The 25,971-nt window shown below is 38.9% G+C and overlaps 1 protein-coding gene and 2 non-coding genes across 3 annotated transcripts; 1 reads left to right on the plus strand and 2 right to left on the minus strand.

Annotated features, from left to right (window-relative positions):
* Positions 1-691: 691 nt before the first annotated feature.
* Positions 692-763, minus strand: TRNAQ-UUG (transfer RNA glutamine (anticodon UUG)). Its single transcript has one exon. It is a non-coding gene; the product is annotated as a tRNA-Gln (tRNA).
* Positions 764-3,625: 2,862 nt separating this feature from the next.
* On the plus strand, positions 3,626-22,887 carry LOC104970957 (SCAN domain-containing protein 3). The gene is given in 5 exon segments (XM_024997207.1): positions 3,626-3,781; positions 3,784-4,073; positions 14,792-14,939; positions 17,274-18,769; positions 20,743-22,887. Coding segments are annotated over 5 exon segments (3,978 nt in total). The 5' UTR covers positions 3,626-3,654; the 3' UTR covers positions 22,660-22,887.
* On the minus strand, positions 8,251-8,323 carry TRNAK-UUU (transfer RNA lysine (anticodon UUU)). The gene has a single exon. It is a non-coding gene; the product is annotated as a tRNA-Lys (tRNA).
* Positions 22,888-25,971: the final 3,084 nt, after the last annotated feature.

The raw sequence follows: 25,971 nt of genomic DNA on the forward strand, positions 1-25,971 counted from the left end.
GCAACACTTTCTGTGCACTTGACTCTCTTCAAACGCGGGCGTTCTGTAATGAATCGGGAACGCCTGCTCCCGGCGCAGTGAGGCCAGCGACCCGCCGGGAGGTGAGTTTTTCTGCTTAGACTGCAGGGACCGCGCTCTCCGCGGCTGCAAGTTTTCGAGGAGTTTCCCATCCGGCTTTGCATTTGGGGTGGATGATAAGAATGAGAAGAAGGAATGAGAAAAGACAGACGAGAGTGAATGGTCTGGGTGAAATGGGAAAGGGAAGAGGGGATAAGAAGTGACCCCAGGCGTGTGTGTCACAGCGGAGAAAGCACGCTCCGGGCAGAGGCTCAGCTCCTTGGTACGCGGGGTTTTCGGCTTAGGAGCCCGCGCGGCGGCGAGGAGACCTTCGTACCTCGGAGATTTTGAGATGCTGTCTGCATCAAGGAATTGGCGCTGCTGGAGCCGTTCCGCCCGGCCCCTGAGAAGTTCCTGAGGTTACTGGGAACCGCCACCATTTCTACTCAGCCTCCCTGCTGTTGAACTTTGTGCGCTTGGAAAGCTTGATTTTAAAGAATCTGTTACTTCCCAGGCGAAGTATTCGGTACTTTGGTTCGAACAGAGTAGGAGAATCCAATACGACCACATTTGTGTAAAGCAAGCGAACACTTTTTCTCCAGTTCCGACGCGAACTATAAAATGTTCCCCTGCGAGGTCCCACCGAGATTCGAACTCGGATTGCTGGATTCAAAGTCCAGAGTGCTGACCATTACACCATGGGACCAACCGAGAGGTTAAGACCCCGTCCGCAATTATAGTTAAATATTGCCTCCACAGTAGGTTTCCAGTAGCTTCAACCCAGACGAGTTAGATCAAGATTCACTGAGTCCACGCCGATAATGAAATCTGATGCTTTATTGCTGCTGGGGAAGAAGCAATGGGCACAATATAATTCAAGACAATTCACGCACTCTCTCTTCCGCTTCGGTTGGGAGCATAAATTAACTTTCAGAAGACCAGCAGAGACGGATCCAGGTTTTGTAAAGTTTGAAACTTACAAGAGTTTCTTAAGAAGAACACAAGGCTCTTTTTTTAAGAGAAAGAATAGACATTCTCAACACAAAATTAGATACAGTTACTCCAAGACATATATGATGTATCTGAGGGAAAACTGGAGGAAAAAGAGGCTGCAGTCTTAACTAATTTCCATTACAATATACTTTTACAAGTTTTACAAAAATATATGTTCATACAGGGCGACACTTTACACGGCCTTAGAGGGGGGTTTGACGCCCTTAGTGAAACATGATAAACACCCCTCCAAGGAGCAATTTGGCAATATCTATAAGAATAATCTACTCAGCAATTTTTCTCTAAAAAAGCCATTCTACAGAAATAAAAATATAGAAAGTTAAAAAATATATCTAAAGATGCTCACTGTAATGTTTTTTAGTATCAGAAACTTGAAAATATGCATATCCATTCAATAGAAATAATATACTAGAAAGAATGGGATTGATATAGGTACACATGTTGGCTTGGCAGTTTCAGGAGAGATTTAGTCTAAGACTAGCAAGCAAAATTCAGCAATTTGCTGAAATGTAATATATAGCATGATCCAATTTTTGTCATAGTTTGTGAATTTATATACTCAGTTTTAAATAGGTTAAGATTTTTGTCCTGTTCCCTTTTGTGAGATATAACTGCTTCAGCAATTAAAATTGAAAAATGTACCCCCCAAAATTAAATGCCCTCCAGTAGAGGACTTAGAAGTTGTGTTTACTCCGTGCTGACTGCTCAGTGTGGTGGTGATCAGAGCGTGCAGAAAATGAAAGAGTAGAAGACAGAACCCCTGACTACAAGGGATTAATAGTTAGGGAGAACCACAAAGATAAATGCAACATCTTAATAGTGACTAGAAAAGGAGAACTGAGATGGGGCCATCCATCTCAGTCCTTTTGAGGTTCTGATGACTTGGGCACATGGACAAAATTTCATATACAATTTCATCGACGTTAGCGACTACACTCAGCACATTTACAGATCTCAAGAGTAAGAAGTTTTGATTTCAAGATCTCCAAAAGAAACGTTCTGATTCTTAAAAGTCGCTTGAATCAGAAATGCCAAAATGTGAGTAACTAATAGAGATCAAAGTAGAACTAAAAAGAATGGGAAAAGGAAGACATTCAGCAATTCCAACAAATATTTCCTCAGGCATCTATTATTTATTGAGTGCTCTTCGCAAGGCCGTGGGGGGCAGACTGGGTGGGGAGGAAGAAGAGGAATTAGGCTGGCACTTGAGATGATTCCTGGGCTTTTAGACCTCCAGCAGAATTCACCGGTGCCTCAGCCTCTTCCTCTTGAAACAGTTTTCTCTTTGTTCACATACATCCATTCTTTGAATATCTTGCCTGGCAGAGCACACTGTCTGAAGGAGCTTGAGCCAGGTATAAATGTTCTGGTCGCCCAACTCTAGCGATTTCTTAGACTCTGAAAACACGTCCAGATTTTCCTTGTTAGTTTTCTGGGGCCAGTTTTCCAGGATTGTTAACAGATGGCTCACAGAGCCAGAAGTAGCAGGAATAGCTACTGCTGTCATTAGCAGGTAAGCTCACTATATGGATCTTGATTTCCCCTCCATCTATATAAGGGAAAGAAGGAGCTAGATTTTACATTTCCTTTTTGAGTCTAAATTACGGCTACTGGGAAAGAGGAGAGTGGCTCACATCTAACGTGAAAAGGCCAGGTGGAGCCTACGAATTCGCTAACTGGGCAAGATGCTCTTCTGCTTTTGTTTTAGGACGCAGCGATGAGTGCTGCAGGTCTTAGTGCAGCGACAGATTGTCACCGTGACAAGAAAACCCAGTGCAGCCCCCTCATTAGCTTTACTCACACAGTGAAAACTCTTCACCGGTAACTGGGTAACTCGAGAGCAAAGTCTCTGAACAATTTACAGAGCACTTGTGACCTCATGTTCACCGTTCGGATTTACCACGACCACCGAGCTGGTTGCACCACCTGGAATCCTAGAGCGGACCGGAAGTGAGCGCAGCTCCCGGGGCCTGGCTGGAACGAGCTGGGGTCTGAGGCGGGTGTGTGAGACGAGCCACCGCCTCGCCCGGGAGTGTCGCCTGTTGCCCACTTCTCTGCCCACTTCTCGAGACAATACGAGCTCCTTTGAGGGGGAAGTGGCGGAGGGGAGAGGGCGTCTGCGCGGCGGCAATCGGGCCTTCCCCGCCGACGGCTAGCGGTGTGGAAAGAGCCCCTTTCCCCTCTCCCCCCATCCCGGGCCTGGGCCTCGGAGCGCCGGTTTCAGAGAGACCTGTGTGGTTTTCTTGTTGGGATAGTAGACCCAGGCTTTAGGGCCAGAGTTTCCTCAGTTTTTCTGTCTCGCAAGCAAGCTGCCGCTCAATTTGTGCTCCTGGAGCTTTAGTGAATAGTTCTGAACTCACAATTTCCGGTCTTGTCAGAGAATGGCTTCACTTTCAATGGAATTGATCAAGTAACTGCCCTGTTTTCACCTAAACAAAAAAAAAAATTTAGCTGCGTCTGTAATTTGTCTGTGTCAACAGGATTTTCTTATTAAAAAAAGCTTTCCTGACCAAAGACTGCGTGGGGACCTCAAATAAAATCAACATCTCCTTAGATCCTAGTTGGAGCAAGGCCAAGCTAAGGATGGCAGCAGCCCCTGGGGCCATCCCAGCCTTGGCTGGGCAGGGTTCAGAGGAACAAGGGGAGATTATCAAAATAAAGGTTAAAGAAGAAGACCCTATTTGGGATCAGGCATCCTTCCTACAGAAGAATTGTCTTATAGCAGGGAACTCTCTCGTCAACGTTTCCGGCAGTTCTGCTATCAGGAGACTCCCGGACCCAGGGAGGCTCTGAGCCAACTCAGGGAACTTTGCCGTCTGTGGTTGAGCCCAGAGACACACACAAAGGAGCAGATCCTGGAACTGTTGGTGCTGGAACAGCTCCTGACCATCCTGCCTGAGGAGCTCCAGGCTTGGGTACGGGAGCACCATCCTGAGAGTGGCGAGGAGGTGGTGACTGTGCTGGAGGATTTGGAGAGGGAGCTTGATGAACCTAGACAGCAGGTGAGAAATTGGAGGTGCCATCTTTCGTGGAGAATTTGAGTGCTGTGGGTCCAAGGTGGAGTGAGTGGAGTTCACTTCACACTGACTGCTGCAAATTTGAATTCTGGGCATTATCATTTGATCACTGGTGTAGATGAATAGATTCATGCTTCTGGGATAACAATTTTTATGTTGGTGGTAGCTGATTCTAATAAGGAAATGGGAAACCAAATGGGAAACCTTGGTCTAGTGCTTGTGAATAAAAAGTATATTTTATTCAGTGACTGTGAGATAAAAGTAGCTATCTCTTCTTATGATGCCCACTACTTTGACCATATATGGAAGCAAATCAGTGTAAGAATATAAGGAATACCTTCTAGGAGAAACAGAGAAGTAGCCTCATTTAATGGAAATATCAGGAAATGGTAAATAATAAGATCTGGGTTCTCTAATAGGCTCTTTCACTAATTAGCTATGTAACCTCAGGTACACACCTTCTTTGGACTTTGATGACTTCATCTGTACAATGAAGAGATTAATTGCATCATTTTCTAGATACTTTTCAGTACTTGGGGTTGTTGGTATGTGAGGTCTATCACACTAGAGGTTATTTTTAAGAGCATACATTTGCCTTTTATGAGTAATTTTAGAATATTATGGGTATTGTCAAACACTCCCATTTCTGTAAGATACTATCCACACATTTATCTGAACTCTTTTTTAAATGTGAACATTTTATATATATATAGAACGTTTTAACCATTTTATGATCTATTAACATGTTTTTCTGGAATGCAAAATCTTTCATATGAGTCTGATAAATAGGGAAATAAGTCAATGTAATGCTGAAATTGTGTCGGCTCATGTATGAGTTTTCCCTGAAAGTTGATGTTTTGGGCCACCTAAGTAAGAGCATCTGAATCCAAAGTATATGACTATAGCCTAGTACAGCAAGTTGTGAAGACATACGTGTACATACTGCCCATTCACCTCCATATCCTTCCTCTTGGCCCCTGTCTCTGTTTTAGAAGCGCTTACGTGCATAGTTCCTCCTATTTTGGTGCAATCTTTGCTAAACCTTTTTGTGTTCCAGAAAATGAGCAAGCAAGGGGGGGTTGCAAGTGCCACAGAAGCGTGCTGGTGATAAAATTTCTGCTGGTGAGCATGAAAGAAAAGATTTAACAAATAAAGAAAAGCTCAAAATTATAAAATGTTTTGAAAGAAATGAAAAAACATGCAACTGAAATAAAAGAGTCAACTTTACGAACAGTTAGAGACAATGCTGGGAAAATAAAAGAAAGTTATCTAGCTGGAACAGCTGCAATTGCTACAAAATTTGTTAGAACAAGGCATAAGGAAATGGAAGAAATGGAACATTTGTTTGAATTTTATACCAAAGAAAGAAGCAATGAGAAGTAGCCTTTCTTAAAATTAAAGAGAAGACATTAGCAATATATATGACCTAAAGAAGAAAGTGCAGAAGTGCCTTCATTTAGTACAAATAGTGGCTGGTTTAGTGGCTTCAAGAACTGCTATGATTTCCACAATATTTAGCTCTCTGGTGAAGCTGTGAGTACAAAGAAGCTGAAAAGACATTTCCCCCAGTGTTAAGAAGTTTGATTGCCAAAGAAGTATATAACGTAGACCAGGTTTTTAATTTTGATGAAACCACTCTCTTTTGGAGCAAGTGATCTCAAGGGCCTGTATCTTGAAGGGGGAAACAGAAGGTCCAGTATTTAAGATGGTGATGCTGGGTGCAAATGCCAGTAGGAATTTAAATCTAAAGCCTGTGTAATATATTATTCTGCCAACCTACAAGCTTTAAAAATAATTGTAAAGATTAGCCTGAATATCTACTATAAGTCTACAAGAAAGGTTGGATCGCAGGGCAGATATTTACTTATCTTCTAGGTGATGTTTTATAGATGATTTTAAAAAATATTGCAAGAGGAACAAACAACTTTTCTTTCAAAATTCTTGTAATTCTCAGTAATACACTAAGCTATCCTCCAACAGTTGATGAACTTTCTTCAACTATTAAAGTTCTCTTTTACCTCCTAATACAACTACTTTTCTTCAACCCTCTAATCAGGGTGTGATCACAGTCATTAAAGCTTATTATTTAAGGATAACATTCAAGGTGTTTATTGCATCTACACCAGGTGATGATGCACACACAGTTTTTGAATTCTGGAATTGATAAAGCATTAAACTTGAAATTGGTATTATTATAGAGGCTTGAGATGATGTCACAAAAGCGTACTTGCATGGGGTGTGGTATGATTCTCCCTGATTGCGACTTCCCTGATGGTCCACTGGTTGAGAAGCCACCTTTCGTTGAAGGGGACATTGGTTTGATCCCTGGTCAGGGGACTAGGATCTCACATGCACAGGGCAGCAAAGTCTGTGGGCTTCAACCAGAGAACTCGCTTTCAGCAAACTGCAGAGCCCACGTGCCCTGGAGCTGGCACGCCACAACTAGAGAGGAGCCATCATGCTGCAACAGAGAGCATGAGTGCCACAATTAAGGCTTGACACGGCCAAAAAAAAAAGATTTTTCTCCCTGATTTAATTTATGATTCTAAAGGCTTTGAAAACTTCAGAAGAGCTCCACTAAATCAAAGCAACTTATGTTACTCTTGCAGAGGAGGTTGGATTTGAAAAAGCTGAGTGGAGATATTGAGGAACTGCTGCAGTCTCATTCAGAAGCTCTCTGTATACAAGAGCTCCAACAGTTAGGTGCTGAGGCTCAAATGGAAGTCTGTAAGATGATGATACAGTTTGACAATCTACCCCACAAGAGCTTTCTACTTCTCAGTTATCTTCTGCTCTAAGTATGATAGAGAAGTAGTGGCAGTAGATAGATGATAACTTGACTACAATGTAGAATGCAGCAGGATTTCACTTCATGGCATAAAGTCCTATTTGGAACCATGAAATAGCTTCTTTATGAAAGAAGGAAAATATTTAAGCAGAAAAAACGAATTATCTTTTTATAAGCCAGTGTCAGAAAATAAAAACAAGATGATGAGCCAGAATTGTCATTATATATTTTGTAGTTTCACTACATTTCTTGGAAAGTGTGCAAATGCTTGCCCATCTGAACTTCTGATGATGATATCCCTTGACCCTTGCCTCACCCTTTCCTTATACCTCTAACAAGATACCATCACTTTTCTAAGTTAAAAATCCTTAGAATACTTAATATTTTAAAAATACTTAATATTTTTTGTCTAATATGTCTTTTTGTCTATACTTGTAATTTTACTGGCATTTCTGTAGTTTTATTAATATCTCCTGACAAAGCTGTGTAGAATTTAAATAATCTACCCTACAACTTTATTTTCTCCATAAATCCTGTTAGTTTTTGTGTACTTTTACAGAAAGCATGTTGTTTCATGAGTTCATGTGTTATTGCATAGATTCCTATACAAGCAGTCTCTATCTTCTAGCCATCACACCTTTTCTGTTTCAAATAAACAGTATTGGTTTTTTTTTTTTTCCCTTAACATGTACCTGTTACTTTAAAATTTTCCTCTTCTGGTAGGACTTTGTCTTTGGTCAATACTGGGTAATGTTTAGGGTTATGCTCTGATTATATTGGAAAGTTTTTCACATGACTCAGGGTTAAATGTCAAATTTGTATAATTGCATAAATGTTTTTCTATTTTTGTTTTGTTTTGTCTCTGTGTGATTTCTGAAGGAAGGGGAAAATGCCATTGTTGTAAATGCTTTTAACTGCCAGCCCAGTATCTATTGTACACCCCTTCTTTCTTCCATAAAAAAATACTTCATGTTGGCTACACTAAGTTGCTCCAGTCTGTCCAACTCTTTGTGATCCTAGGGACTGTAGCCCATCAGGCTCTTCTGTCCTTGGGATTCTCCAGGCAAGAATACTGAAGTGGATTGCCATTCTCTTCTCCAGGGCATCTTCCGGACCCAGGGATCAAACCTGCAGGAAATTCTTTACCATTGAGCCATGGAGGAGCCTAAAAATCTATGCCCAAAGGGAAAGACTACCCACTCCAGTATTCTAACCTGGAGAATTCAGGACTCTATACAGTCCATGGGGTTGTAAAGAGTTAGACAGGATTGAAGGACTTTCACTTAAGCCTGAACAGGGGTTTGAACCCTGTGGAGTCTCAGATTAAAAGTCTGATGCTCTACTGACTGAGCTATCCAAAACACTTTAGAGCAACGCCTGAACAGGGACTTGAACCCTGGACCCTCAGATTAAAAGTCTGATGCTCTACTAACTGAGCTATCCAGGCTCTCTTAAAAAAAAAATAGAGGCTCAGACATAGTCTTCGTGTTCAGTTGCGTCTAACTCTGTAACTCCATTGACTGTAGCCAGCCAGGCTCTTCTGTCCATGGGATTCTCCAGGCTCCAAGCAAGAATACTGGAGTGGGTTGCCATTTCCCATTCCAGGGTATCTTCCCCATGTCTCCTGCCTGCATTGGCAGAGGGTTTCTTCACCACTGAGCCACTGGGGAAGCTATCTACCTAACTGTTGGCTATGTACCTAATTAAATGCTTTTCAGCTTTCCTTGTACTAGAGTTGGCCAGGCAGTATGGTTCTGGCCAAAAAGAAATAAGCATATTTTCTAGGAGTTTCTGGGGAAGCTTATATTTTCCTTATAAAATGGCACATATGTGTTTGCTGCTGCTGCTAAGTCGCTTCAGTCATGTCTGACTCTGTGCGACCCCAGAGACGGCAGCCCGCCAGGCTCCCCCGTCCCTGGGATTCTCCAGGCAAGAACACTGGAGTGGGTTGCCATTTCCTTCTCCAATGCATGAAAGTGAAAAGGGAAAGTGAAGTCGCTCAGTCGTGTCCGACTCTTAGCGACCCCATGGACTGCAGCCCACCAGGCTCCTCCATCCATGGGATTTTCCAGGCAAGAGTACTGGAGTGGGGTGTTTAGTTCAGCCTTTTCCCACTTCCTGTCTTGAACACGAATATGATGTCTAGAGCTATGGTAGCTATCTTGTGACCATGACGTGATGACAAATGTTAGGATGACCACCAATATGTTATGAATGAAGACAGCTCTGGTCCCTGACAACTGTTAGGTATGTGAATCAATGCCAGCAACTGCCCTCCTCTGGATTTCTTAACATATGACAAAAATAAACCCCAATTTGTTTAAGCCACTGTAAATTGGGTGTTATAATCAATTGAGAAATGCATGCATTTCTAATGAATACAGCCATATTTACTCCACTATTTTATGACCAAGTTTCTTATTAGAAACTTAAAAAACAAAATCTAGGAGTTATATAGTGAAAGACAAATGACTGTCGTAACCGGTTTGAGATAATTTCACCTTTGTAATTTGTTTTTGCCATCCAAAGGCACCCTTTACACTTCTGTGGTAAAAGCTGAATGGAATTCCTCCGATTCCTTCTAAGACCAGGCCCACCTGCCTTGGACTGGTCTCTCAAATGGAAATGCAGAGGAATCAAGAGGCTAGATGTGTGTGGGTACATGGTTGTGGAGGAGGAGGAGTCAGTGATAAATGCATCACAATAAGCCATATCTATATTTTGTTTCATGTCTTGAGTTGTTCTGGTTGTGCTTATACCAACTTTACAGAATTGATAAAATTGTTTAATTATAAATAGTTTCCTTGTCTCCCAGATGACTTATATCTTTCCCTCCAGGACCTCCTTTACCTCAGTTATGGAAAGATTTAGGCAAACTGAGATGCATGCTGTGATACTATATAAAGAAATCTACATAAGACCTTTTATTCTTAAGACCAGAGAAGGGAAAAACTTACCAAAGGGAAATGGCTCGACCATTTATGAACTTTTATTTTAAAAGAAAATTGGTTTCTTATATATTTTGTTCTGTCTGAGAAGAGGAAGTAAGTTTATAACATGGTGTCCAGCTTGGGGAAAAGGAACATGACACATAAATTCCTTAAATCCCACCATAATGTTATAATACATCTTGGCTTTCATTCAGATATCAGTGACGGTTTCCTTTTGGAATTTTCTGGTTTATGTGCAGTTTGGGCTCCAGTATTTATGGACCCAAATTTTCAAGCCATCCCACAGAATACTGACATCCACTGACACCTTTTACTAGACTTTATTTGAGCATCTTGTTCTGCTTGGTGAATATGAATTATTAGAGTTCATAATTCTGACAGTATTTTGCCCTCTGGACTCTGAATCCAGGAATCCAAGTTCAGATTTTGGTGGGACCTGAGGCAAGTCTGTTTTGGGCTTCTCAGATGGCACAGTGATAAAGAACCCATTTGCCAATTCGGGAGACACAAGAGATGTGGATTCGATCCCTGGATTGGGAAGATCCCCTGGAGGAAGAAATGGCAATCCACTCCAGTATTCTTGCTTGGAGAATCCCACAGACAGAGGAACTTGGCGGGCTATAGTCCATGGGGTCACAAAGAGTCAGACATGACTAAAGTGACTTAGCACACCCGCACACAGTGATCAGAAAAATGCAAATTAAAACAAACTTGGTAACCACCGTTGATGTGACCAAATTTGAGTAAGGATGTTGAGCTAGTAGAATGCCTGTGTACTACTGATAGGAATAAGTTGTTATGACCGTTTTGGAAATATCAACCGAGTGTAACCATACTCCATGATCCAGCAAACCTACTACAAGGTATATATCTTACAGAAACACATTCAAAGACATGCAAAATAATATTCATAGCAGCATTATTATAATTGCCAAGAACTCTAAACAACACAGATGTCCATTAAAAGTTGTCATGGATGAATACATCATGGTGTATTTGTATAACTGAATACTATATAATAATGAAAATGAATGAGCAAGTGCTACATTCAACAATATGGATGAATTTCACAAATATAATGTTGAGCAAAAGAACCCAGACAAAAGTAAGTATATATTATATGATTCTGTTTCTGTAAAGTCCAAAAAGCAAAATGAATCTTTGATGATAGATGTCAGAGTAGTAGACACATTGAGTGAAGAGGGTCAGACAAAAGTAGCTGATAAAGTTCTGTTTTTTTAAATGAGTAGTTCACTTTGTGATGTCATTGAGCCCTACATTTATGAGTTATGCACCTTTTTCTAAGTTTATAATACTTACCATAAAAATCATATTCAGAAAAATGTTTATTTCTCATTTGATGTCTCCTGCACGATAGGCTAGGGTGCTTGATTATATGAACATTTTTAGATTCAAATGTCATATGAATGAGAAATTATTTTTGTAAATCCAAGGCCCAGTGAGGGAAATTTTAAAAATTAACCAAGTTAAGAATATTTGGCAAGGCAAACTATTGAAATGTTCTATTTGAGTGCAATATGGCTTCTACAGGGATCTTTGCAAGAGAGTGGCTTTGGCAGGGATGTGAAATGGCCAAGCTACTTCCACTGTAAGTGGCACACTTAAAGAATTGGAGTCAGGGAGAAGGCAATGGCACCCAACTCCAGTAATCTTGCCTGGAAAATCCCATGGACGGAGGAGCCTGGTGGGCTGCAGTCCATGGGGTTGAGAAGAATCGGACACGACTGAGCGACTTCACTTTCACTTTTCACTTTCATGCATTGGAGAAGGAAATGGCAACCCACTCCAGTGTTCTTGCCTGGAGAATCCCATGGACAGAGAAGCCTGGTGGGCTGCCGTCTCTGGGGTCGCACAGAGTCGGACACGACTGAAGCGACTTAGCAGCAGCAGCAGCAGCAGCCATACTCAAAGCCTCCAATTGTAGAGTTATTTGTGTTCTTTTCACTTTAAGGTATATTGCTGCTGCTACTAAGTCACTTCAGTCGTGTCCGACTTTGTGCGACCCCATAGATGGTAGCCCACGAGGCTCCCCCATCCCTGGGATTCTCCAGGCAAGAACATGGAGTGGGTTGCCATTTCCTTCTCCAATGCATGAAAGTGAAAAGTGAAAGTGAAGTTGATCAGTCGTGTCCAACCCTTAGCGACCCCATGGACTGCAGCCTACCAGGCTCCTCCATCCATGGGATTTTCCAGGCAAGAGTACTGGAGTGGTTTGCCATTTCCTTCTCCATTAAGGTATATTAAATAGCTATAAATCAGAATTCTGGTTCTTAGGAGGTAACAGCTCCTCCCCTCCTTTTAACTTTCATTCTTACTCAGTTTTAGAATTAATCATGGAGATGTGATTAGTCCCAGAGGCTGCTATTCTCTTAAGACAGACTTGGGAAGTTATTGGCTGTTGAATACTTATTTTCATTAATGGACCTACTTTCATTAGAATAGAATAGAATAGAATCTACCTAACACATCTCTTTCCCAGTTTACTTGTTGCTTATATGATTAACAAATATCCATGTGTAGAAATGAGTAAAAGATCTACAAGTCAATGAAAACTCTCCTAAACTAAAATAGTACAACACACTGTAACACAAGTTTTATTACTTTTTTTTTCCTTTTGGTGAATGGCACTGAAGCTTTAGACTTCATCTGGTAAATTATAGGCAAAGACTATTTAAAGAAGAAGCTATAGTAAGCTGATAACACAAATAATGACATTAAAATGATTGAAAGGCCGGACAGAAACAATCTAGATTACTGATAACAAACTGTGCCAAACAGTTGGCTGTTAACCACCTTCCTGGATTATTACAAGATTTTCTTATTGTCCACTGACTATCATTTCTAGACTTAGCACAATCAGACATTAGACTGTAACACAGTCCAGATAGACATACCTATTGAATGTTATGACAACTGATTCACAGAATTATATTTTACAAAGATTTAATATATCAACTTATATACAGGCTGAAGGAGGAATAACATTCAGTTCAGTTCAGTTCAGTTGCTCAGTCATGTCTTGACTCTTTGCGACCCCATGAATCACAGCACGCCAGGCCTCCCTGTGCATCACCAACTCCCAGTGTTCACTCAAACTCATGTCCATCGAGTTGGTGATGCCATCCAGCCATCTCATCCTTTGTCATCCCCTTCTCCTCCTGCCCCCAATCCCTCCTAGCATCAGGGTCTTTTCCAATGAGTCAACTCTTCGCATGAGGTGGCCAAAGTATTGGAGTTTCAGCTTCAGCATCAGTCCTTCCAATGAACACCCAGGACTGATCTCCTTTAGAATGGACTGGTTGGATCTCCTTGCAGTCCAAGGGACTCTCAAGAGTCTTCTCCAACACCACAGTTCAAAAGCATCAATTCTTCGGCTCTCAGCTTTCTTCACAGTCCAACTCTCACATCCATACATGACCACTGGGAAAACCATAGCCTTGACTAGATGGACTTTTGTTGCCAAAGTAATAGCTCTGCTTTTCAATATGCTATCTAGGTTGGTCATAACTTTCCTTCCAAGGAGTAAGCGTCTTTTAATTTCATGGCTTCAATTTTTTTGGAGCCCAAAAAATTAAAGTCTGACACTATTTCCACTGTTTCCCCATCTATTTCCCATGAAGAGCTTTAAATATGTTCTTACTTCTGGTTTCCCAAGAATATGGTAAGCAAATGTGTAACAAACAGTGCCATATAGATAACTTGGAGGTAAACATGTTTATATGTATGTATTTGTGTGTGTGTGTTTATCTATCTAGTATCTTGGTTCCTAATTCCTCAACCAGGAATCGCAGTCAGGCCACTGCAGTGAAAGTGCTGAGTCCTAACCACTGGACCACCAAGGGATTCCCAAACATGCTTCTATATTAAAGACAGTGTTTATTTAAAGTCAGTGGCAATAACTTTCACTCTCCTCTTTCACCCTCATCAAGAGGGTTTTTAGTTCCTCTTTGCTTTCTGCCATTAGAGTAGTATCATCTGGATATCTGAAGTTGTTAATATTTCTCCCGGCAATCTTGATTCCAGCTTGTGATTCATCCAGTCCAGGATTTCCATGATGTACTCTGCATATAAGTTAAATAAGCAAGGTGAAAGTATACAGCCTTGAGTTACTTCTTTCCCATTTTGAACCAGTCTGTTGTTACCAGACATGGAACATGTCTGTTGTTCCATGTCTGGTTCTAACTGTTGCTTCTTGACCTGCATCCCTATACAGGGTTCTTCCAAATCTGCTCCTGCATGTGCAAATTCAACCAACCAAGGATTGTGTAGTACTGTATTATTTGTTATTGGAAAAAAAATTGCTTTGTAGATAGACCCCCTAAGGGTCAAGCCAATATTGTCCAAGGATCAACTGTATATTTTGGAGACAATAGGGTGAATTTAATTATGACACGAGTACTAGATGATTGGTGTAAGGCTAAAATAATATTTTCTTTTCACCCAACACAGTTACCCACTTTGATTGGCTTTTTCCCCCTGCATCCATACATAACACAGTCGGCTAATGTTTTCCACATTTGGTCTAAAACAACTGTCCGATTTCTTCCTGGTTTAAATAGTTCATTAGTCATTATTAGATAATTTCACCCCAAATATTTACTTTGATTGCTCCTACTGAAACTCATTTACAATTTTCTCCCAGTTATCACAATTTAGGGAATATTCCTTTAATGTGCTTCCATTCTGAGTTCCCAAAACAAAAACCATAGGTTTGCATATCAACTCCTGTCTAATTTCTGTTGTATGGCTCTGACCTTATTTGTTCCAGCATTTTTTATTTCTCTTCTTACTCTATCTAGCACTCCTCTTAAGAATTCAGTGAAGACTTTTTCTTCTTATATCCTTTCCATTTCAGTAGAAAAATGTTTTAAGGTTTAGCTATGGTTTATGCAGTGATATTATTAACATTATATTAATTTCCAAATGTACCTATTTATCCCCAGGTCCCACAGGGCACATATGAGCAAGCAGTTCCAATGGAAGAAAAGACTCTTCTGGATACTGCAAAGGAGTCCTTAGGTACCCATCTCCAGTCTATAGAAGACAGAATGGAATGTGAATCTCCAGAATCACACCTCCTTCAAGATAATGGTGAGGATAATTTAGTCTTTGGAAAGAGGATGAGATTTGGGAGAGGGAAGGGCCCATTCATTGAAAGGTTATCAAACTTTATTCCATTGACGCTTCTAGTGAATATAGCTGAAGGAAAGGTCAACCAGTGTAGTGTAATGCTATTAATGAACTTGACTTAAGCAATCAAACAATAATGTAAAAAATAATTGAACACAGTATTTTTCATGGATAACTTGCAATGGAATTAAGTACCTGTGGATAGATAAATCAAAGATGCCTCTGTATATAAATGTGGATCACTTGTCAATATAGCCATGGGTCCCATTTCTATAGCCTCTGCTCCCCAATTCTTGTTACATATGGCTATTTAAGATTGGAACTATTACTTAGAAATCCTACCGAAGAAAATGGAATTTCTGAAGTCCATGTCCACTAGAGATCTAAGGACTATTAACAGTGTAATGTGTGGTAGAGGCAGTGGTGCAGGCTGGCTTGGTTCTGGAGCACCTGTCTTTTCCAAAAGGCTTAATTGATATCACTTTTTCTTTTCTTATATCCCTAGCAATTCCATATTTTCTGCTTATCATAGACCTACTAATATTGATTGTACTAATTTCTGAAGCTCATATTCTCTTGGTTCTCATTTACATTGCCTTATATTTCTTTCTTCCCCCTGGTTTATCCTTGTTTACCTTTATGTTCATGGCTCCATAGCATGATACAAAATGTATCAGTGTGGAAAGAAATACTATCTATATAATGGTCTTTTCAGTCACACTTTGAAATAGCACTTTTCAGGAGTGTTGTCATCTTCATTATAAAGCTAATTAACAAATTTTTATCCAACACTTTTTTTTTTTTTTTCTGGCTGCACCCCAAGGCTTGATTTGCAGAATCTTAGTTGCCTGACCAGAGATTGAACCCAGCCCTCAGCAGTGAAAGCACCAATTCTAAATCACTGGACCACCAGGGAACTCCTTATTCAACACTTTTCTTTGTAATAAAATGTTAGATAGTGGAAGAAATACTAGAAGGAAAAGTGATCCCTGCTTCTTTAGAAACTTATAGTCTTGTCCGTTGTACATATGAAACAGTGAAAGAAGAAAGTACTACAGTGCTAGTTTATGTTATTGATAAATTATATCTTCAAGAAAGGAGAACTCACTGTAAGCTTAAATGATCAAGGAGGTCTTGTTGGAACAACTGAGAGTTAAATGAGGCCAAAACACAATTCCGAAGCTTTGGAAATTATTAACATTTGAGAATTATTTCAATTTACCAGTTCAATATTTGGTATGCAAATTATCAAACAACTTGAGAAAAAGTATTTTTTCCAAGCATCTATAGGACTTTCGAGGTTATATGCTAATTCCAAATTATTCTTTTTGATCTTTTCAAAATAGCTTCCTTAAGACTAGCCAAATTTGATTTATTTAAATGTTTCTATTATTATGAATAGTCTAAACATTTATTTTAATATCTTATATTAAACCAGAGATTTTTCACTACTTCAGGTTTGTCTGCTGCTCTTTCTTTATCAAAATCAGTAGTAAGGGTATTTATATTGGGTTTATAGCTTTACAAGCACCAAAAGGGAGCTGATGTAAATATATGATATTTCAACTTAAGCCCCAGATGTTGCTATACCAGCTAACATGACTGAATAAAACAAAATGTGGTATAGTCTGAAACTTAAAAAAAAGACAAAAACACCTATTAGGACTTCCTTGATGGTTCAGCAGTTAAGCATCCATTCCCTGGTGGTCCAGTCCCCTTGCAGTGGAGTCAGGGAACTAAGATCCACATGGGAACTAAGATCCCTTATGCCATGGAGGAACTGCTGAACCTGTGGGCTCCAGAGCCTTGTCACATAGCTAGAAGGTTGGGGTGCTGCAACAAAAGATCCCCCCTGCACGCTGTAACTAAGACCTGGATGCAGCCAAAATAAGTAAATTAATTAATTAAGAAACTATCATTCTATAAAAAAAAACTATTACTGTATTTCTGAGACTTCTCTAGCCAAAAAATAGTTTTTGTGTAATTAATAAATAAATGAAAAAAAATTATAACATCAATTTGTTTTCTGTTTTACATAAAACAGTGCTTTACTTTAGGGTTAACCCTGGATACTGCTCTGGAAAGTCATAACCTGGCCTTCTACTCTTTATCAGAACTTTTTGTTCCTGGCTACCCCTCTTTATTCCTCCAAAGGTAGACTTCTTAATCAAAATTGTGCTGCCCCTCTTATGTGTTCATATCTACTTCTACTCCAAGCTCTAGTGGTTATTTGGGCAATATGGTATTTAGATTATATTCCCAAATATTCTAATTGGTTTTTCATTTATATTTTAGGATCATTTTTGTGGCTTTCCATGATGTCTCAAAGCATGGGTGATGATAACTTTAGTAGTTTAGATGCTAATGAAGCAGAAATCGAACCAGAAAACATGAGAGAAAAGTTCTTCAGAAGCTTAGCAGTGTTACTGGAAAACAAGAGTAATAACACCAAGATATTTTCTAAAGCAAAGTACTGTCAATTAATCAGGGAAGTGAAAGAAGCTAAGGCTAAGGAAAAAAAAGAATCAATTGACTACCGGCGCTTGGCTAGATTTGATGTGATCATTGTACAAGGTCATGAGAAGCTAATTGAGGCTATAAATGGGGAAACAGATAAAATACGGTTTTATTTACACAGTGAGGACTTATTTGACATATTGCATGACACACATCTCAGCACTGGACATGGTGGACGTACACGCATGGAAAAAGAGTTACAAGCAAAATACAAGAACATCACAAAAGAAGTTATAATGCTGTACTTGACACTCTGCAAACCATGCCAACAGAAACATTCAAAACTCAAGAAAGTTCTAACATCAAAGCCAATTAAGGAAGTTAACTCAAGATGCCAAGTGGATCTTATAGACATGCAGTTGAATCCTGATGGAGAGTATAAATTTATTATGCATTATCAAGACTTTCGTACAAACTTGAGTTTTTTGCGGTCATTAAAATCTAAAAGGCCTAAAGAGGTTGCACATGCTCTTTTAGATATTTTTACAATTATTGGAGCACCCAGTGTTCTACAGTCTGACAGTGGGAGGGAATTTTCAAGCCAGATTGTCAGTGAACTTAGTAATATTTGGCCAGAACTTAAAATTGTTCATGGGAATCCTCAGCCCTGCCAAAGCCTAAGTTCTATAAATCAAGTTAATGAGGATATCCAAAATCGAATTATCTCCTGGATGCAAACTAACAATTCATCACACTGGGCTGAATTTTTGTGGTTTATTCAAATGACCCAAAATCAACCCCATCACAGAGGCATGCAACAGACTCTATGTGAGGGTGCATTTAGTTCTGAAGCTAAACTGGGGCTCTCTCATTCTCAGTCAACTGAAGAACTTGTTGCCAGCCTGAACACAGAAAATGAATTGGAACAGGCTGATAAAGAATCAGAAAATACTCTAAGAGCCCAGTATGAAGAAAACATTGAGATTGGAACAGATAGTAGTGATATTGAAGAGATTTTTTCTATTACTCCTAAGGTAGCCCGAAAAACTGTTCCTGAAAGCAGACTGAATTTTTTATCATGTGTGGGTTGTGGAAAAGAATGCATAGGTGCTAATAGTTGTGAATCATGTTGTAGAAACATCCATGCAATCTGTGGAGTGCCCTCTCAACCTGAGACTGAGGGTTATTGTAACAAAATAACTTGTAGTCTTTGCTACCAGACCACTACAATGAAAAGGAAACATGATGAGGTTCCAAGAAGTTTGACTGTTCAACCTTTCAAAATGTTGAAGCCATCGGAAACACCGATTTCATCAGACAAAGTAGGAGATTGGGTAAGAATTTGAGTGTGGATCAAAGAATTTGTTGTGGATCAAAGAAAGGCAAGAGCCTCTTTCTTCTTTACTGTGATCATGATGAGTGAGAAAGTTTTGACATGGCACACTAAAGCACAATGATGGCCATCTTGGATATATTTTCTTCTAAAAAAGGTCAATTACTTTTAATGTCCTCCCTCCACTCATTTTTCAAGTTGTAAGTTATAACCTTGGATGCTGCTTTGTTTATTGTTCTGGAGTGAGCAGCAGTAATATCTCTTCTTTCTGATGTCACGCATTTCTTGGGGGGATGAGAAAGCTAGGATCCAGGGGACAAATGGTATGCCTGGTGGTATGTTTCTACAGAAGGATAAATTTGGGAACAGATGAACTTACTGTTACATTGTTTTAGTTGTATGTAAGTGCGGGTAGAGAGGTAAGCTAAGAAAGGGCATCTCAGGTCAAGTGAAGAAATATTTAGGAAGGTCAGGGAATGATAAATTTGGTTGGGAGACATGAGTTTTGTTGGGAAAGTTTGGTTTTATGATTAAAATGCAGAGTGTGAAATAAGGCCAAAGAGATTTTTCAATCATTAGGTTTTATAAAGTAGAACTAATATGTGTTCAAGTTAGTGTTTTGAAATATGAAGGTTACATGTGATTTGGGCCAGTGGTATTTAGAGTTTGTTCTTCAGACCAGTAATGGTCTGCAAACTGTCATACTAGTTCACAGTGAGGTAAGTACACATATTGAGAGTACTTGGAAATTACAACAATATGACATTGCAGATACAAAGCACATGATTAATGAACTCATCTTTTCAAATAGAATATTCAGTCTTGATGTTAAACTCTCAAGGTGAATCACATGTGATAGCAGTTGTAAATTAGTCAAGTATAATAGGTTCACATTAAAATGTGTGATATGCTGTTTAGCTTGTCAGCTGTAACCCAGAAGTGTGTAAAACTGAGAAAATGTAAGCATTTACTTATCTTTATAACTTAATTTAAAAATAATTTTATGTTTTTAATCAAGCCTGGTTTTGTAAAATTTTTTAAATTGAAGTCTAGTTGATTTATAATATTATGTTAGTTTCAAGTATACAGCACAGTGATTCAGTTTATATATGTATATATACATATATGTATATACATGTTGATACATATACACACACACACACCTATATATATATATACACACACCCATTCTTTTTTCAGATCCTTTTCCCTTATAGGTCATTACAAAATATTTAGTATATTCCCTATGCTATACAGTAGGACCTTGTTGGTTATCTATTTTATATATAGTAGTATATATATGTTAATCCCAATCTCCTAATTTATCCCTCCCCTATCTTTCTCCTTTAATAACTGACCATAAGTTTGTTTTTATGTCTGTGAGTCTCTTTCTGTTTTGGAAATAAGTTCATTTGTATCTTGTTTTTAAATTCCACTTATAAGCAATGTCATTTATTTATCATTCTTCTTCTGGCTTATTTCACTGAATATGATAATTTCTAGGTCCATCCATGTTGCTGCAGATGGCATTACTTCATTCTTTTTTATGGCTGAGTAATATTCCATTGTATATATGTACTACATCTTCTTTATCCATTCATCTGTTCATGGACCTTTAGGTTGCCTCCATGTCTTGGCTATTGTAAATAGTGCTGCAATGAACATTGGGGTGTATGTATCATTCTGAATTATAGTTTTCTCTGAATATATGCCCAGGAGTGAGATTGCAGGATCATACAATAACTCTATTTTTTGTTTTCTGATGCACTTCCATACTGTTCTCCATAGTGGCTGTACCAATTTACATTCCTATCAACAGTATAGAAGAAGAGTTCCTTTTTTCCCACATCTTTCCAGCTTTTATTATTTGTAGATTTTTTGATGATGCAGGCCTAGTTTTTAATTTTTAGTTTAACATTATTAATAAGGAGGAAAGTAAAATTTGTATTGCTTATTTTTAATTCTAATTTGCAGATGACAAAACAAGCTTCACTGGACTTTTTTGTGAAGAAAAGACACACCTATTCTGAATATGGCAATAGTAGCAAAAGGAATGGTAACAATGGAAGTCATCTTGAGGGAGTGAAAACCAAAAGAGTTCATACTAGCTTTACTCGGAAGTATGATCCCTCATATATTGAGTTTGGTTTCATAGCCATAATTGATGGTGAAGTGCTGAAACCACAGTGTATTATCTGTGGAGATGTACTGGCTAATGAAGCGATGAAACCATCAAAACTTAAGCGGCATCTATATTCAAAACATAAAGAAATAAGTTCACAACCAAAAGAATTCTTTGAAAGAAAGAGTAATGAATTGAAAAACCAACCAAAGCATGTGTTCAATGTTTCTCACATAAACATTAGTGCTTTGAGGGCTTCTTATAAAGTAGCGCTTCCGGTTGCTAAGTCTAAAACACCATACACAATTGCTGAGACACTAGTGAAGGACTGCATCAAAGAAGTTTGCTTAGAAATGTTGGGTGAATCTGCAGCAAAGAAGGTAGCTCAAGTACCACTTTCCAATGACACCATAGCTCGACGTATTCAGGAACTGGCGAATGATATGGAAGACCAACTCATAGAACAAATAAAACTAGCCAAGTATTTTTCATTGCAACTTGATGAATGCAGAGATATTGCTAACATGATAATTCTTTTAGTATATGTGAGATTTGAACATGATGATGATATAAAGGAAGAATTCTTTTTTTCAGCCTCTTTACCAACAAACACAACTAGCTCAGAACTGTATGAAGCTCTGAAGAATTATGTTGTCAACAAATGTGGTTTGGAATTTAAGTTTTGTGTAGGAGTGTGTTCTGATGGTGCAGCTTCAATGACAGGAAAACATTCTGAAGTGATTAACCAGATTAAAGAACTTGCACCAGAATGTAAAATAACACATTGCTTCATTCATCGAGAAAGTCTTGCTATGAAAAAAATATCAGCTGAACTGAATAGTGTGCTTACTGACATAGTAAAAATTGTGAATTATGTAAAATCTAATGCATTAAATTCAAGATTATTTTCTTTATTATGTGATAATATGGAAGCTGATCATAAGCAACTGTTATTGCATGCTGAAATACGGTGGTTATCCTGGGGAAAAGTTCTATCAAGACTGTTTGAAATACGAAATGAACTCTTAGTATTTCTGCAAAGCAAGAAGCCAGTTTGGTCCCAACTTTTCAAAGATGTGAATTGGATTGCCAAACTTGCTTATTTATCTGACATCTTCAGTATTTTTAATGATCTTAATGTTTGCATGCAAGGAAAAAATGCAACATGTTTTTCAATGGCAGATAAGATTGAAGGACAAAAACAAAAGTTAAAAGCTTGGAAAAAAAGAGTTTCTACAGATTGTTATGACATGTTCCATAATTTAACAACAGTTATCAATGAAGTAGGTAATGATCTTGATATTGCACATCTACAAAAAGTTGTCAGTGAACATCTTACAAATTTGTCAGATTGTTTTGAATTGTACTTTCCTTCAATAGAAGATCCACGCATAGGAAATTCATGGATACAAAATCCATTTCTTTCATCAAAAGATAATTTAAATTTAACTATAATCCTACAGGATAAGTTGTTGAATCTGGCTACTGATGAAGGATTGAAAATGAATTTTGAAAATACAGCATCACTTGCTTCATTTTGGATAAAAGTTAAAAATGAATATCCTGAGCTTGCTGAGATTGCTTTAAAATCTCTTCTTCTGTTCCCCTCAACATACCTCTGTGAGACTGGGTTCTCTACCTTAAGTGTTATTAAAACAAAACATAGAAACAGTTTAAATATACATTATCCCTTGAGAGTAGCATTGTCATCAATCCAACCTAGATTAGACAAATTAACGAGCAAGAAGCAAGCTCACTTATCACATTAAAAATTTTAAATACTGATTTATAATGTGTTAATTCAAAGTATACATATAGGCATTATGGAACTATGAAAAGTTTTTTATTAAATTAGCAATTCTATATATAAATTGCCTATATGTATATTAAAGTGTACACTTTTTATACTTCTCTTATTTTCCCTGTCAAATTTGTTATAGTTATTAGGATGTAATTTTAAATCTGTTCATTCTAACATTAAAATTTTTGGTCTTGTATATTGTATGTATTTTTATTATTGTTTTTTATTAATTTATTAAAGTTAAAGAATGACTTCAAGATCGGGAATCATTTCTTTGAAACGGCAGACTTGATCAGTGAAGTGAATTCAAGGGGTAGAATTAGAATTTGAATGCAAGGGTGGGTGTCTGTAAGATGTTAAATTTGTAAAACTGATCTTGGGTTGTTTGGTTGGAAGTTGATGATAAGTTTGTTTTGTAGGTGCACGTTTAGATGCAGTGTTTAAGTGGGTAAAGTGGGGAAAACCATCAAATGCTTATAAAAGTTCAGTGGGAAAAAACCTAAATACCCTTTCACATAATAAAATGTATCATGTTTATTCAACAGTAGTTGAATACAGTAGTAAAAGTGAGATATCACGGAGAGAATTCTGCAGGGTGATGAAATGTTCTATCTTCTATTGTGGTAGTGTTCACTATTAATCAGATCAGATCAGATCAAATCAGATCAGTCGCTCAGTCGTGTCCGACTCTTTGCGACCCCATGAATCGCAGCACTCCAGGCCTCCCTGTCCATCACCAACTCCCGGAGTTCACTCAGACTCACATCCATCGAGTCAGCGATGCCATCCAGCCATCTCATCCTCTGTCGTCCCCTTCTCCTCTTGCCCCCAATCCCTCCCAGCATCAGAGTCTTTTCCAATGAGTCAACTCTTCGCATGAGGTGGCCAAAGTACTGGAGTTTCAGCTTCAGCATCATTCCTTCCAAAGAAATCCCAGGGCTGATCTCCTTCAGAATGGACTGGTTGGATCTCCTTGCAGTCTAAGGGACTCTCAAGAGTCTTTTCCAACACCACAGTTCAAAAACATCAATTCTTCGGTGCTCAGCCTTCTTCACTGTTGGCAAAGTAATGTCTCTGCTTTTGAATATGCTATCTAGGTTGGTCATAACTTTCCTTCCAAGGAGTAAGCATCTTTTAATTTCATGGCTGCAGTCACCATCTGCAGTGATTTTGGAGCCCAGAAAAATAAAGTCTGACACTGTTTCCACTCTTTCCCCATCTATTTCCCATGAAGTGACAGGACCGGATGCCATAATCTTCGTTTTCTGAATGTTGAGCTTTAAGCCAACTTTTTCACTCTCCTTTTTCACTTTCATCAAGAGGCTTTTTAGTTCCTCTTCACTTTCTGCCATAAGGGTGGTGTCATCTGCATATCTGAGGTTATTGATATTTCTCCCGGCAATCTTGATTCCAGCTTGTGTTTCTTCCAGTCCAGCGTTTCTCATGATGTTCTCTGCATAGAAGTTAAATAAACAGGGTGACAATATACAGCCTTGACGAACTCCTCCTATTTGGAACCAGTCTGTTGTTCCATGTCCAGTTCTAACTGTTGCTTCCTGACCTGCATACAAATTTTTCAAGAGGCAGATCAGGTGGTCTGGTATTCCCATCTCTCTCAGAATTTTCCACAGTTTATTGTGATCCACACAGTCAAAGGCTTTGGCATAGTCAATAAAGCAGAAATAGATGTTTTTCTGGAACTCTCTTGCTTTTTCCATGATCCAGCGGATGTTGGCAATTTGATCTCTGGTTCCTCTGTCTTTTCTCAAACCAGCTTGAACATCAGGAAGTTCACAGTTCACATATTGCTGAAGCCTGGATTGTAGAATTTTGAGCATTACTTTACTAGCGTGTGTGATGAGTGCAATTGTGCGGTAGTTTGAGCATTCTTTGGCATTGCCTTTCTTTGGGATTGGAATGAAAATGGACCTTTTCCAGTCCTGTGGCCACTGCTGAGTTCCAAATTTGCTGGCATATTGAGTGCAGCACTTTCACAGCATCATCTTTCAGGATTTGAAATAGCTCAACTGGAATTCCATCACCTCCACTAGCTTTGTTCGTAGTGATGCTTTCTAAGGCCCAGTTAACTTCACATTCCAGGATATCTGGCTCTAGGTCAGTGATCACACCATCGTGATTATCTGGGTCGTGAAGATCTTTTTTGTACAGTTCTTCTGTGTATTCTTGCCATCTCTTCTTAATATCTTCTGCTTCTGTTAGGTCCATACCATTTCTGTCCTTTATCGAGCCCATCTTTGCATGAAATGTTCCTTTGGTATCTCTGAATTCTTGAAGAGATCCCTAGTCTTTCCCATTCTGTTGTTTTCCTCTATTTCTTTGCATTGATCACTGAAGAAAGCTTTCTTATCTCTTCTTGCTGTTCTTTGGAACTCTGCATTCTGATGTTTCTATCTTTCCTTTTTTCCTTTGCTTTTCACTTCTCTTCTTTTCACAGCTATTTGTAAGGCCTCCCCAGACAGCCATTTTGCTTTTTTGCACTTCTTTTCCATGGGGATGGTCTTGATCCCTGTCTCCTGTACAATGTCACGAACCTCATTCCATAGTTCATCAGGCACTCTATCTATCAGATCTAGGCCCTTAAATCTATTTCTCACTTCCACTGTATAATCATAAGGGATTTGATTTAGGTCATACCTGAATGGCCTAGTGGTTTTCCCTACTTTCTTCAATTTAAGTCTGAATTTGCCAATAAGGAGTTCATGCTCTGGGCCACAGTCAGCTCCTGGTCTTGTTTTTGTTGACTGTATAGAGCTTCTCCATCTTTGGCTGCAAAGAATATAATCAATCTGATTTCAGTGTTGACCATCTGGTGATGTCCATGTATAGAGTCTTCTCTTGTGTTGTTGGAAGAGGGTGTTTGTTATGACCAGTGCATTTTCTTGGCAAAACTCTATTAGTCTTTGCCCTGCTTCATTCCATATTCCAAGGCCAAATTTGCCTGTTACTCCAGGTGTTTCTTGACTTCCTACTTTTGCATTCCAGTCCCCTATAATGAAAAGGACATCTTTTTTGGGTGTTAGTTCTAAAAGGTCTTGTAGGTCTTCATAGAACCATTCAACTTCAGCTTCTTCAGCGTTACTGGTTGGGGCATAGACTTGGATTATTGTGATAGTGAATGGTTTGCCCTGGAAACGAACAGACATCATTCTGTTGTTTTTGAGATTGCATCCAAGTACTGCATTCCGGACTCTTTTGTTGACCATGATGGCCACTCCATTTCTTCTGAGGGATTCCTGCCTGCAGTAGTAGATATAATGGT

The sequence above is a fragment of the Bos taurus genome, chromosome 1 (genome assembly GCF_002263795.3).
Source record: "Bos taurus isolate L1 Dominette 01449 registration number 42190680 breed Hereford chromosome 1, ARS-UCD2.0, whole genome shotgun sequence".
NCBI lineage: Eukaryota > Metazoa > Chordata > Mammalia > Artiodactyla > Bovidae > Bos > Bos taurus.